General features: G+C 51.2%; 1 protein-coding gene across 1 annotated transcript; it reads left to right on the forward strand.

Annotated features, from left to right (window-relative positions):
• The first annotated feature begins 1,016 nt into the window (after positions 1–1,016).
• Positions 1,017–13,672, forward strand: znf16l (zinc finger protein 16 like). Its single transcript, XM_075451420.1, has 3 exons — positions 1,017–1,814; positions 10,167–10,379; positions 11,492–13,672. Exons 1-3 carry the CDS (start codon positions 1,085–1,087, stop codon positions 12,187–12,189), a joined length of 1,641 nt encoding a protein of 546 aa, XP_075307535.1. The 5' UTR covers positions 1,017–1,084; the 3' UTR covers positions 12,190–13,672.
• The last annotated feature ends 1,623 nt before the right edge of the window (positions 13,673–15,295 follow it).

A 15,295-nucleotide genomic window follows, 5' to 3' on the forward strand; every position in this document is an offset into this window, starting at 1 on the left:
CCAAAAACTAACAAATCTCAGGCAATTTTTTGGGGGATTTTCTTTTTTTCTGTGAAAACACTGAATTTTTTTATGCTAGTTCAGATGCGGTGCTACTGAAATGATTTCTGCTGGTGATTCTTTTTAACATTTGTTATGATGATGATGATGATGTTATGATGCATAACCAGAAAGTTGTTTGTACTTGGAAGCTGCTACTTGAGCTTTTCAAAGCCCAAATAATACCTGGAAAATTACCCCAAATTCAGATTAGTTAAAGAGAAGATGTCGAGGATGCAAACGATTTCTTCCCTTGATCATCATGGGATATGTAAGATCACTTTTATCAAATTTTTACAAGCGTTTATATTTTCTAGATCAAATGAATTTGTTCATCAAAGGCATTCATTTATTCACTTTTCATCCTTCTGTATCCCATTCGGGGTTGTGGGGGGCTGGAGCCTCCATCAGGTGGGAAGCAGGAAATACCCTTTATATGTTTGCCAGTCTGACATCAGACAGATCTTTTTTTTATTTTTTATTTTGGACTTCAGTCTGTTGAATTAACTTTTTTTTTATTTGAGTTCCAAACTAATCATATTTCCATAAAAAATATTTTCAAGTTTTCTGGAAAGGTAACAGGAAAACAGTAAGGGCTGGTTTGACTGCAGTGCTGTTAGCAAGCATACTTCAGTCTTTTGACTTACTATTGTTTAGAACTATTTGTTATTATGTATTACTCTTAAAACTCTTACTATTTGCTTTTATTCCCATTTAAATACCTATTTCTGCTGGTAACATGTGTAAAATGTTATCTGCTTCATGTCAAAATAAAACTATAATATTGTTTTGCCTTTCAACAGGAATGATGAGTGAACAGTTTGCTGCCGTGGACTCAGAGGGCTCTGACAGGTGATGCAGAGAGATGCAGATTCTAAGTAAAAGTCGGACTGCTTAACAGACGTCGACGCGTTTGTTTGAAACAAAAGTACTTTTGTTTTGAAGGTTATGTCACTTCCGGTGTCCCTCCTTTCCTTTCAGCGTCTCAGCATCGTCTAAACATTAGCTCCCCGGTTAGCTTCCAGCTAGCTAATCAAACTGGGTTATGAGTCGCAAAAGAAACCGCAGTTTCGCTGAAACGAGACTGTCCTCGGAACTCTTCATGGAACTTCCCAGGTCAGCAAGTCGAGCTGGCGATGATTTCCTAGAGCTGGAACCCGACGAAGAGCTGCTGTGCTCGGTCAGCGACATCACGGACCACCTCGGCAGGAACATCACGGTCGTGCTGGAGACAGCGCTGTCTGACATCCGCAAGATGGTCAGCCTCCGGATACGAGTCCTCAGGATGGAACTGCGGGAGAAAACGGAGGAAATTGAGGTGTTAAAGGCCAGGCTCCACACAGTTCAGAAGGATGGTGGAGATTCTTTCCCCGGCTTAGCGACCGCGGAGCCACCGGAGGCTGGGATGAAGAAGCAGGACTTCAGTTCCGGACCCAAGCACAACGACGCCGAACCCAGGAGAGCTAAAACTGTCATTCCTGGTGTGAAGAAGGAGAATATAGATGCAATTTGTCACTATCTTATGAAAGATAAGAATTCCAAAGGTTGTGTTGAAATGGACGGAGAGCAGATGAGCCACAGCAGCGCTGACAGAGATGCAGCAGAGCCGCATTCTCTGCACCTGTGGCCGGACAGCGGGATGGCCGGCTGCGGGCCTGCTCATGGAGACGCGGAGGCCGCCGCGGATGACATATTCAGCTTGCTCCCATCTGGGAGCAAACGGATGTATGACTACGAGTGGATAACACCAATGGAGTATTCATCAGAACTGAAAGGTAAAGCCACACAGTCGTTCATGTCAGCGCAGGTTACTGGGATCTGTCACTAAAAGAGGGACAGTGCAGTGATGGGAAATAAAACCTGCAAATATCCAATTCCGTGGGCTTCAGCTGAAAGCAACACAGCAGTTTACAACCAAAAGTTTCCACTGAGTTGATCAAGCTGATCGGGAGTAATCCATACTGCAGCTTTTCCACATGTAATACAGCTTCTTCCTTCATTTTGCTTTAGGTTGATAAGATCTTTTGAGCCACAGTAAACTGACCTCACCTCACCTCACCTCACACACGTGACCTTCTAAACAACAGCTTCAGCGCTCAGTGTTAACACACACTGAGTTTAAGACGTGCTACTCCACTTTTGGAGCCTTTAGGTGACCATGAAGTGACCTGGCCTGTACGGTTTGGTTCTGCAGACCCTGTTGCTCCACCTGACAGCACTCATGTGCGGGGTGGGCTTCACACATGTGCGGGGTGGGCATCACATGTGCGGGGTGGGCATCACACATGTGGGGGTGGACGGCACACATGTGCGGGGTGGGCATCACACATGTGGGGGTGGGCATCACACATGTGGGGGTGGGCATCACATGTGGGGGTGGGCATCACACACGTGCGGGGTGGGCATCACATGTGCGGGGTGGGCATCACACATGTGCGGGGTGGGCATCACACATGTGGGGGTGGGCATCACATGTGCGAGGTGGGCATCACACGTGTGCGGGGTGGGCATCACGTGTGCGGGGTGGGCATCACACATGTGCGGGGTGGGCATCACGTGCGGGGTGGGCTTCACACATGTGCGGGGTGGGCATCACGTGTGCGGGGTGGGCATCACGTGCGGGGTGGGCTTCACACATGTGCGGGGTGGGCATCACACGTGTGGGGGGTGGGCATCACGTGCGGGGTGGGCTTCACACATGTGCGGGGTGGGCATCACGTGCGGGGTGGGCTTCACACATGTGCGGGGTGGGCATCACGTGTGCGGGGTGGGCATCACGTGCGGGGTGGGCTTCACACATGTGCGGGGTGGGCATCACACATGTGCGGGGTGGGCATCACACATGTGCGGGGTGGGCATCACGTGTGGGGGGTGGGCATCACACATATGCGGGGTGGGCATCACGTGTGGGGGGTGGGCATCACACATGTGCGGGGTGGGCTTCACACGTGTGCGGGGTGGGCATCACACGTGTGGGGGGTGGGCATCACACACGTGCGGGGTGGGCATCACACACGTGCGGGGTGGGCATCACGTGTGGGGGGTGGGCATCACACATGTGCGGGGTGGGCATCACACGTGTGCGGGGTGGGCATCACGTGCGGGGTGGGCATCACACGTGTGCGGGGTGGGCGGCACACATGTGCGGGGTGGGCATCACGTGTGGGGGGTAGGCATCCCACGTGTGCGGGGTGGGCATCACACATGTGCGGGGTGGGCATCACGTGCAGGGTGGGCATCACGTGTGGGGGGTGGGCATCACGTGCGGGGTGGGCTTCACACATGTGCGGGGTGGGCATCACGTGTGGGGGGTGGGCATCACATGTGCGGGGTGGGCATCACACGTGTGCGGGGTGGGCATCACACATGTGGGGGGTGGACATCACGTGTGGGGGGTGGGCATCACACATGTGCGGGGTGGGCATCACACACGTGCGGGGTGGGCATCACGTGTGGGGGGTGGGCATCACACGTGTGCGGGGTGGGCATCACGTGTGCGGGGTGGGCATCACACATGTGCGGGGTGGGCATCACGTGTGGGGGGTGGGCATCACACGTGTGCGGGGTGGGCATCACACACGTGGGGGGTGGGCATCACACGTGTGCGGGGTGGGCATCACACGTGTGGGGGGTGGGCATCACACGTGTGCGGGGTGGGCATCACACATGTGCGGGGTGGGCATCACGTGTGGGGGGTGGGCATCACGTGCGGGGTGGGCTTCACACATGTGCGGGGTGGGCATCACACACGTGGGGGGTGGGCATCACACGTGTGCGGGGTGGGCATCACACGTGTGCGGGGTGGGCATCACATGTGTGCGGGGTGGGCATCACGTGTGGGGGGTGGGCATCACGTGCGGGGTGGGCTTCACACATGTGCGGGGTGGGCATCACGTGTGCGGGGTGGGCATCACACATGTGGGGGGTGGGCATCACACACGTGCGGGTTGGGCATCACGTGTGGGGGGTGGGCATCACACATGTGCGGGGTGGGCATCACACACGTGCGGGGTGGGCATCACGTGTGGGGGGTGGGCATCACACATGTGCGGGGTGGGCATCACATGTGCGGGGTGGGCATCACACGTGTGCAGGGTGGGCATCACGTGCGGGGTGGGCTTCACACGTGTGCGGGGTGGGCATCACACGTGTGCGGGGTGGGCGGCACACATGTGCGGGGTGGGCATCACGTGTGGGGGGTGGGCATCACACGTGTGCGGGGTGGGCATCACACATGTGCGGGGTGGGCATCACGTGTGGGGGGTGGGCATCACACACGTGCGGGGTGGGCATCACACGTGTGCGGGGTGGACGGCACACATGTGCGGGGTGGGCATCACGTGTGGGGGGTGGGCATCACGTGTGGGGGGTGGGCATCACGTGCGGGGTGGGCTTCACACATGTGCGGGGTGGGCATCACGTGTGGGGGTGGGCATCACACATGTGCGGGGTGGGCATCACACGTGTGCGGGGTGGGCTTCACACGTGTGCGGGGTGGGCATCACACATGTGGGGGGTGGGCATCACACACGTGCGGGGTGGGCATCACGTGTGGGGGGTGGGCATCACACATGTGCGGGGTGGGCATCACACACGTGCGGGGTGGGCATCACGTGTGGGGGGTGGGCATCACACATGTGCGGGGTGGGCATCACGTGCGGGGTGGGCTTCACACGTGTGCGGGGTGGGCATCACACGTGTGCGGGGTGGGCGGCACACGTGTGCGGGGTGGGCATCACACATGTGCGGGGTGGGCATCACGTGTGGGGGGTGGGCATCACGTGTGGGGGGTGGGCATCACGTGCGGGGTGGTCATCACGTGTGGGGGTGGGCATCACACATGTGCGGGGTGGGCATCACGTGTGGGGGGTGGGCATCACACGTGTGCGGGGTGGGCGGCACACGTGTGCGGGGTGGGCATCACACATGTGCGGGGTGGGCATCACGTGTGGGGGGTGGGCATCACGTGTGGGGGGTGGGCATCACGTGCGGGGTGGGCTTCACACATGTGCGGGGTGGGCATCACGTGTGGGGGTGGGCATCACACATGTGCGGGGTGGGCATCACGTGTGGGGGGTGGGCATCACACGTGTGCGGGGTGGGCTTCACACGTGTGCGGGGTGGGCATCACACGTGTGGGGGGTGGGCATCACACATGTGGGGGGTGGGCATCACACACGTGCGGGGTGGGCATCACGTGTGGGGGGTGGGCATCACACATGTGCGGGGTGGGCATCACACACGTGCGGGGTGGGCATCACGTGTGGGGGGTGGGCATCACACGTGTGCGGGGTGGGCATCACACGTGTGCGGGGTGGGCATCACACGTGTGCAGGGTGGGCATCACGTGCGGGGTGGGCTTCACACGTGTGCGGGGTGGGCATCACACGTGTGCGGGGTGGGCGGCACACGTGTGCGGGGTGGGCATCACACGTGTGCGGGGTGGGCGGCACACATGTGCGGGGTGGGCATCACGTGTGGGGGGTGGGCATCACACGTGTGCGGGGTGGGCATCACACATGTGCGGGGTGGGCATCACGTGTGGGGGGTGGGCATCACACGTGTGCGGGGTGGGCGGCACACGTGTGCGGGGTGGGCTTTTTTAAACTCTTACACTGAATGTTTGCTGCTTCAATCCAGATGAGTATTGAAAAATATTTTCCGCGATTGAAAGAGAGACGTGCGTGTTGAGGATGAGGAGCAGCCTGAACCGGAGGTATCAGTCTGAAACAGCTGAACAGTCCGACCAGTGTAATTAGCTATGTTATTCATTTGTTTACAATGAAGATGTGAAAATCTGCAGATAAGCCCAATTACGTCCCCCATAATTTTCCTTGATGGAGAAATTATCCAGGTTCTTAACTCCCAATGTGACATATATGTCACATTACAGATCTCTGACAGTGGGGGGGTGGTATTTTGGAAAAAAATTCTGAAATGGGTTCTATGTGGTCTATTTAGTCTGTTATAACCCTTAATTTTAATTTAAGTAGAAATGGGTCTGGGTTCTTAAGGGTTAATACAATAAAGTTTTGTGTGACCAATTATTAACGAAGGAATTATTTTTGAAGAATTTAAATTTTTTACACCCAACCAACCGCCCCCCCCCGGCCCACCACCACACATTGCCCTCACATCTGTGGGAAACACTGAAATATGATAATAATAAATGTGATAAGATAAACGTGTATCTATTCTACCATCCTCCATCATCATCGTTTGACTCTTAACGGGTCAAATGTTTTTTAATGGGTGAAAGGTCCAGCCTGCAGTTTAACGCCCCGACTCTTTAATTCAACTCAGTTCAGTTTTATTTATTAGGCACCAAATTACAACAAATGTCATCTCAAGACACTTCAAAGATGCAGTCCAGTTCCAGTTGGAATCCAGTTCATTGCAATACAATCATAAGCCATTAAAAACCCTATTCATAAATTCCATATTAGTCCAATTCATATAGAGCCAATTTGAAAAAGTAGCCGAGCTAAGGAAACCAACAGAAACTTGTCTTCAGTCCAATCTCCCGTCCTGAGCGTGCCTGAGGCGACTGTGGAGAGAAACGACTCCCTTTGAACAGGAAGAAACCTCTGGCAGAACCAGAACCAGGAAGGGTGGCCATCCGCCTCTACCAGCTGGGGTTTGAGAGGACAGAAGGGGGGGGCACTGTAACACCATTCAAAGGATAGTCATTGGCTGTGTTCGAAACCGCATACTACATACTTGCAAACTACAGACTTCCATACTGCATACTCATCGATCAGACAGTATGCAGAGCGTTTACCCACGATGCATTGCGCTCCTGCCCGAGCCGAAATCAGCCGGCCTGAAGCTGATTTCTCTTAAGCTCTAAACTCTGTAAACTTTAGCAACATTTGAAACATTTTCAGGTGAGAAAGTAGTCGTTTAGATTCCCAACGTGTTGAAAATCTGACAAAATACCGGCTATTTACAATTTTGTTCCGATGAATTCGGCGGTAAAGCTAGCCGCAGTGAGCAACGCACTTCCGGTTATTTTCACAAAATAAAATACCCGTTGCCTTTTATCATAGGGAAGGCCATTACCATACAATTGGTGCTTTTGTTTTGAAAACAGGAAGTGAACCTACCCTCGTTGTAGCTAGCTTGAAACTGCCATTTTGACAGGAAATGACGATCGGCGACGTCACGTTACGTTGCATCTTGGGTAGTTTGAGTATGACAAGTAACCTCATGATGCATACCTAACATTTCGGAGAATCTAGTATGCATCCAGGAACTTCTCGCTTACTCAAATTCGCATACTAACTCAAAAAGTTAGTATGAGTAGTAGGAGAAGTAGGAGAAGTATGCGGTTTCGAACACAGCCATCAAAAAATGTTCAGATAAGACAGGGTTATGATGGAACACTGTTAAATGTTCACTCTCAATGCCATAAAGCTCAGTGTTTCCCGCAGCGCATTATAGTTAAGGCGGCCGCCTTAGCAAACTCGCACTGCCGCCTTGCCAACGTTCCCCCCCCCCAAAAAAAAAAAAATTTTTATTTTTTTTTTAAACTAAAGTAATAATGCTTTGCCAGGCTCAGACATTAAAAGACAGCATTGATAACATTGAATTGCGACACCTACTGGTTGTTAATGTAAATAGTTAATAATGTAAATAAAAAAGTGTTACAAAGTGTTACGAAATGCTTCGTTATTGCTCTAACAGCCCCCGTCCCATTCCAAGTAACCCCCCCTGCCACTGCCACCCGACGGAACGCTATCCGCGCAAAACCCCTGGTCCTGGCCGACGACTCACCACCTTGACTAAGCAATTTCCTGCGGGAAACACTGAAGCTGGAGTTACAGTTGACGCGTCTGTTTCGGCGGTGGCAGACCGTGACATCAAAGTGTTCCTCCACACCTCCCACAAAGACGCAGCATGAGTGCCCTCTGCTCCCAGCAGCCTCTGCTGCTTTTCTTTTTTTTTTCATTAACCAGGGGAAGGAAAAAAATATATGTAAAAGTATAAATGTACAAAGAAACGTATAGAAACATCATGCATATAAATTGCATCACTGTAGAGAAAAACATATTATTTAAATAAATAAACACATTCGGATGTTTTCCAGATAAACCAGGACATCTTTTTGTGAGCATGTTTGTTCATCAGATATATCACGGTATGCAGCCATCTTGTTTTTGGGCCCTGCAACATAACTCTACCCTGTGTGTTGGCAGCATGCAAACAGATGACGGATGGCCAGTCCTCTGTGCATGTCCAGGCTTCAGGCGGTTGCTAGCTTCTTCAGCAGTGGCCTTCCATCCTGTACTGTGACTGTACGGGGAGCCAAAAACATTCTCCAGGGATGTTTTCATTTTCTAAGCGCTGACAGAATCCCCATCAGAGTACCCTCAGTGAATTCAGCTGTGCTTTCAGGGGCCGTGCTCTCCCACAGAGAGGAATGTTTTCTCATCCCCTCCTGTTCACACATACCTGCACAGGGACATTTAAATATCCAGGTCCAACTCTCACCGTGGGTTAACTGAGCTGTACATGTAACTAGTGCTGGGCGGTATGACCAAAAATACATATCACGGTATTTTTTCACAGTATCACGGTTTCACGGTATATCACGGTATTTTTTTTTTCAAGCATAATTAGGTGTTCACAGCATTTTCTACAGATTGAGAACAGAATTAAAAATTAAAATAAAAATTCTTCAAAATAATTCCTTTGTTAATAATTGGTCACACAGAACTTTATTGTATTAAAGCGGCAGTCTGCAACTCTTTTTCAAGCATAATGCCTGGAACTGTCCGGGGATTCTGAAAGTAGTACATTAAATACCCCAATACAAAAAAAAAAGAGTTCTCTAGGTCCCCTATATGTCCCGCTAGGTCCCTCCAAAGCCAGCAGGTTTGTTTACAAAATTGCAGACCGGACCGGTAAAAGGTAACAATCAGGTTACGATCTGGGCTCTGCTGCCTGTCAATCACCGATTGTGCACGCGCGATACAAGGTAGGCTCGTCCCCACGCTTATTTATCTGGACTATTGAACTTCATTACGGGCTAGTCTACTTACTGTGTCTTCCATGATCGCAAATGACAGGTGAGTTGATGAATGAGGAGTCGTGTAAGCGCATCTGGCGTGCACGTCTACGTGCACGAGTTCTCATGTGTTTTGATGGGGCGGGACAGGAAGTTGAATAACTTTTTATTTTTCGGTTAAAAAATAAGCATTTCTTGCATTTTGCTACTACGGAGGTCACCGTTTTCAACTTCAAGCGTTCTGATAGATCATGTAAACTCTTAAAATGCCAAAAAGTAGGACTTTACGTATGACAACAACAAATCCTGCAGACTGCAGCTTTAATATTCACATCTTCATTGTAAACAAATGAATAACATAGCTAATTACACTGGTCGGACTGTTTCAGGCTGGTCCTCATCCTCAACACGCACGTCTCTTTTTCAATCGCGAAAAATATTTTTCAATACTCATCTGGATTGAAGCAGCAAACATTCAGTGTAAGAGTTTAAAAAAACTAATTTATTTGATTCACAGCTGCTAGTGTTTTGACCTCGACAACCCAACTACATTTTTTTTTTTACGGCAAACTTGCGACTAGTTAACTTTATAAAGAAGGAGTAATCGCGTGTTTGCTATGGGACGGGACGGGACAACATTGTATTAAAAATATAAAATATTTTTATAGGACTTTTTAATGGGAGCTAATCTAACGCGACGCTGAAGCTAGCAAGCTTCCAGGGATGATCTCGCTGATGGAGACACACGCGGTGTGCACGGAGGGGAGGGGCTGTGTGTGTGTGTGTGTGTGTGTGTGAGTGTGTGTGTGTGTGAGTAGGCTGACAGAGAGACGGAGGGAGCAGGGAAAGGAAATGCAGCTTAACGAATACGAGTATTTTTTAAATAGCGTTAAAAATAGACAGTAAACATGCGTGTTTAGAAGCGCAACACTGAAAAGGGTCCCGTCTCAAACAATGTCGTGCGACACAGCGTTCCCCCCGTTGTGTAATCAAATACACCGGTATGGCGGTATATTAAAAATTCATATCATAATGAAATTATAAACCGGTATTCGGTGTGAACCAGTATACCGCCCAGCACTACATGTAACCATGCTTTTCCCTCCTCCGCCTGTAGGCCTGAAGGAGCCTGACGGTGGGAACACCCAGCCCAGTGAGATGAAGGACAGTAAGGACGAAGACGAGTCACCCCGGAGGGATGGGACGGGACTGGAGCAGATTCAGGCTTCGCTCTCACGCGTCCAGCCCTCAGAGTTCTCCATGGAGCCCCAGAGTTCTCCAGGGGAGGAGGGGAGTCCCCTGGGGGGCAACACAGACACACCTGAGGCAGGTGCGGGACATTCTACTTAAATACGTGTATGTTGGCCTAAATGTGAAATGTTTCAGAACTGCACGGCCTCTCAGCCACTGAACTGAACAGCAGGGCTGATGTATGTTGGCCTAAATGTGAAATGGTCTGGTCTTCAGTTGGAGGAGGAGTCTCATCATCCACTCCTTCCCTCTGTTGGTGAGCCTTGGACCCTGTAACACAGCTGTTAATCCAGCATTCTACTCTCTACCTCACAGCAGAACGGACACTGTCAGACATTATGTCGAGCATTCCATCACTACTTCCCAGGTTGATGTTGAGCTGTGCAGGGTGCATCCTGCCCCTCCCCCACTCATGTCTGGGCTAGCCTGCTCACAGCAGCTGTTCTGATGGTAGAGTGGAGCGCCCCCGTGTGGTTGGGAGTGCAGGTCATGACAGAATGCTGTGCTTCCACTGAGCTGTGCTGACAGTTACTGAGCAGCCAGTGTCTCCCATAGATGTGTTACGTCTGAGTTTAGAACGTCCGCACAAGTCGGCCATCTTACCACAGGGTGAGATGTCCGGGAGACAGTCAAACCTGAGGTAACCATAGTTACGCTAAGTGATCTGCTCTGACGCTATTACTCTTATCTCGCAGAAATCTCCCCCATTTTACACTATTTTACATACTAAAAGACCCTGTGCCATATTTTATTTATTCGGGCATCTGTGCAATAATTCACGTCACTACTGTGCAATATCTTATCTATTTATGGTCAGACTATGTTCATACAATGTGTAATTAAATACACAATATGGACTTCGTCTGTAGTGTGATAATTAGCTTACTACTTTGATGTTTATAATAACCTAAACGTTTGAGAATTAAGCAAGTTATGTCTTGAATGTTTGAATGTTTCACCATCAACACAACGAGAGAGCTGCCTGTGGTAAGATGGCGGCCATCTGCGGACGTTCCACTCCGTTGCCCAGCAACGCGGACGAGACATCTAGCCATTCTATACATATCTATGGTGTCTCCTTCCTGTGAACAGAAAGTGTCACATGCTCCTGGCTGCTCATACGCAGCACAGCTTTGACTTCTCCTTCTGTGTGAAACTGTCTTGACTGACGCTGGGCCTTTGTTGTTTCAGGGCAGCCGTTCGGCAGCCTCACCTACATCTGCTCCCTGTGTGGAACCTTCTGCCCGGACTCCGTGTTCCTGGAGGAGCACATGAAGCTGATCCACCCAGACTCTGACGATGCCCACGCTCTCAAAGCCCTGCAGTCCACCTCTGCAGCACCCAGCGTGGGAGACGGGGGCGGGGATTCCAGGAGGGCCGTGCGGGGCCGGAATGAAGGCGGTCCCGGACCAGGGTCCGGTGTGGGTCGGGGAGAGGGCCCGGAGAAAAAAGAGATTAAGATTGAAGGGGGGTATAAATGTGGGGATTGTGGCCGCCACTTTAACTACCTGGGCAACCTGCGGCAGCACCAGCGCATCCACACGGGAGAGAAGCCCTTCATGTGCCCAGAGTGCGGGGAAAGGTTCCGCCATGCGGCCCGCCTAAAGAGCCACCGGCTGATCCACAGCGGGGCCCAGAGCCCCTTCCCCTGCCCGCAGTGTGGCAAAGGCTTCTCAGTGCTGTCCGGACTCAAAAGACACCAGCGGGTGCACACAGGGGAGAGCCCGTACGCCTGCCCCCAGTGTGGCCGGCGCTTCAAAGAGCTGGGCAACCTGTACACCCACCAGAGGATCCACAGCGGGGCCACGCCCTACTGCTGCCAGCAGTGTGGCCGCAGCTTCCGCCACCTGGGCACCTACAAGAGCCACCGCTGCAACCCGGCGCAGTAGCCTCCAGCTGCCTCCAGCTGCCTCCAGCTGCCTCCATCATGCCATTAACCCTGCTCTCTGACCCCATGATGAGAGGGCAGCTCATCCGTGCTAAATACAGCCCCAGTTCTGTGCTTCTCATCAGAAAGGCCCAGGGGAAGCTTTGTTCTGCGCAGTGTTAAACAACACCTGGGGTCCTGTGTGTCTCAATGAGGGGGGCACAGTCACTGCAGACCAAATAAACCTGGTGGTAAAATGCTTCAACAATAAATCTGTAACCGTTGAAGGTTCCTGTTCCAGCACACTGATCAGAGAGGTTCTGCAGGTCCCAGACACCTGACACTGACTCCTCCTGCAACAGTGCTGGGACGGCACCGGGACCCTCACCAGATGCTTGTCTTCTGAGGTTCGGATGCAGCTGAAGTGACGGCAGGAACTGTCACAGTTGGGCTACACCCAATAAATCTCAAACTTTGCATCTTTGGGTGGAAGTTCCCAGTGCCACTGTTTGTTGGCTGGTTTCTGCCTTCACTCTGGTTCAGCAGCTGATCCTCACACTGGACATCACAGAGGATCCGGAGTGTTTGCACACTGAAGGACAGACCTCTGTAGAAAGTGCTTTGGGAGTAAATCACATGCTGGCATCTGATTAAAAAGGGCCCACCTAATGAAAGACTTTAGCACCCACCGGTGGAGCATGTGTGCAACTGCAGCAGCAGGCCCAGGTCGTTCTGCTGCCCTTTGCCCCAGAATCCGGCTCAGCGCAGCGTGTCGTCATCTTCTTTCAGCTGCTGGGATCTAATGTCACGGACTTGGTGTGTTTGTCTTTCTGCCGACCAGAAAAGAACATGTTGTCCAGATTCAGTGAAAGGCACGAGAAAAATAACCCTGTCGACTAAAGTTTGCTTTTAAAATGAAAACTTTTCCAACCTGTAGATGTTCACCATTAACAATCTGTTTTCTAATAAACGGATATCTTAATGTTGTAAAAGTGCTTTCTGACAAATAACAACAAAATGAATGTTCTACAGCCCTTGAGTTGAATCTTTGTACTTTTCATGCTGTGCCTCTCTTCTTCCTGCTGGGTCCCTTTTCCCATTGAAGTGAAAGGGATAGAGATCAGACTGATTCAGGCAGGAAGAGCATTGGAGCAGAGTGGTGATGACAGGTGGGACAGTGTGGGGAAGTGTAACGGGAGGAAGAGTCCAAACTGCAGAATCTTTATTTATCTTAATGCTAAGTTTAATTACACCACAACTCTGGGAAAACAACTGGATGCAATGATTTACACCAGAAAACATATCAGAAGTCAAATTTGGGAAATTTGATCATTTCATTCAAATAAATATAAACTCATCTTGAATGTGATGGCAGCAAAAAGTTGGGACAGGTCCATAAACATCTGGGTACTGCGGAGACCAGCAGCTGGATCTTTGGAACATCCCATTCTTTTGTGGCTGCTCAACAGTCCGGGGTCTTCTTGTCTCATCATGCAGCAGGTGTTTTCAGGTGGTGAAACATCTGGAGTGCGGCAGATGTTTTCAGGCGGTGAAACATCTGGACTGCGGCAGATGTTTTCAGGCGGTGAAACATCTGGACTGCAGCAGGTGTTTTCAGGCGGTGAAACATCTGGACTGCGGCAGATGTTTTCAGGCGGTGAAACATCTGGAGTGCGGCAGATGTTTTCAGGCGGTGAAACATCTGGAGTGCGGCAGGTGTTTTCAGGCGGTGAAACATCTGGACTGCGGCAGATGTTTTCAGGCGGTAAAACATCTGGAGTGCGGCAGATGTTTTCAGGCGGTGAAACATCTGGACTGCGGCAGATGTTTTCAGGCGGTGAAACATCTGGACTGCAGCAGGTGTTTTCAGGCGGTGAAACATCTGGAGTGCGGCAGGTGTTTTCAGGCGGTGAAACATCTGGAGTGCGGCAGATGTTTTCAGGCGGTGAAACATCTGGACTGCGGCAGATGTTTTCAGGCGGTGAAACATCTGGAGTGCGGCAGATGTTTTCAGGCGGTGAAACATCTGGAGTGCGGCAGATGTTTTCAGGCGGTGAAACATCTGGAGTGCGGCAGGTGTTTTCAGGCGGTGAAACATCTGGACTGCGGCAGATGTTTTCAGGCGGTAAAACATCTGGAGTGCGGCAGATGTTTTCAGGCGGTGAAACATCTGGAGTGCGGCAGGTGTTTTCAGGCGGTGAAACATCTGGAGTGCGGCAGGTGTTTTCAGGCGGTGAAACATCTGGACTGCGGCAGATGTTTTCAGGCGGTAAAACATCTGGAGTGCGGCAGATGTTTTCAGGCGGTGAAACATCTGGACTGCGGCAGATGTTTTCAGGCGGTGAAACATCTGGACTGCAGCAGGTGTTTTCAGGCGGTGAAACATCTGGACTGCGGCAGATGTTTTCAGGCGGTGAAACATCTGGAGTGCGGCAGATGTTTTCAGGCGGTGAAACATCTGGAGTGCGGCAGGTGTTTTCAGGCGGTGAAACATCTGGACTGCGGCAGATGTTTTCAGGCGGTGAAACATCTGGACTGCAGCAGGTGTTTTCAGGCGGTGAAACATCTGGAGTGCGGCAGATGTTTTCAGGCGGTGAAACATCTGGACTGCATTAGGTGTTTTCAGGCGGTGAAACATCTGGACTGCAGCAGGTGTTTTCAGGCGGTGAAACATCTGGAGTGCGGCAGATGTTTTCAGGCGGTGAAACATCTGGAGTGCGGCAGATGTTTTCAGGCGGTGAAACATCTGGAGTGCGGCAGGTGTTTTCAGGCGGTGAAACATCTGGACTGCGGCAGATGTTTTCAGGCGGTGAAACATCTGGACTGCAGCAGGTGTTTTCAGGCGGTGAAACATCTGGAGTGCGGCAGATGTTTTCAGGCGGTGAAACATCTGGAGTGCGGCAGATGTTTTCAGGCGGTGAAACATCTGGACTGCAGCAGGTGTTTTCAGGCGGTGAAACATCTGGAGTGCGGCAGATGTTTTCAGGCGGTGAAACATCTGGAGTGCGGCAGGTGTTTTCAGGCGGTGAAACATCTGGACTGCGGCAGATGTTTTCAGGCGGTGAAACATCTGGACTGCAGCAGGTGTTTTCAGGCGGTGAAACATCTGGAGTGCGGCAGATGTTTTC

This window comes from Odontesthes bonariensis, chromosome 19 (genome assembly GCF_027942865.1).
Source record: "Odontesthes bonariensis isolate fOdoBon6 chromosome 19, fOdoBon6.hap1, whole genome shotgun sequence".
Classification (NCBI taxonomy): domain Eukaryota; kingdom Metazoa; phylum Chordata; class Actinopteri; order Atheriniformes; family Atherinopsidae; genus Odontesthes; species Odontesthes bonariensis.

Bases quoted from the DNA above. Each gene is read 5' to 3' on its own strand.
- znf16l (XM_075451420.1), top strand. From the start codon at position 1,085: ATGAGTCGCAAAAGAAACCGCAGTTTCGCTGAAACGAGACTGTCCTCG. The intron at 1,815-10,166 runs GTAAAGCCACAC...CTCCGCCTGTAG, and splicing joins GTATTCATCAGAACTGAAAG to GCCTGAAGGAGCCTGACGGT. The intron at 10,380-11,491 runs GTGCGGGACATT...TTGTTGTTTCAG, and splicing joins CACAGACACACCTGAGGCAG to GGCAGCCGTTCGGCAGCCTC.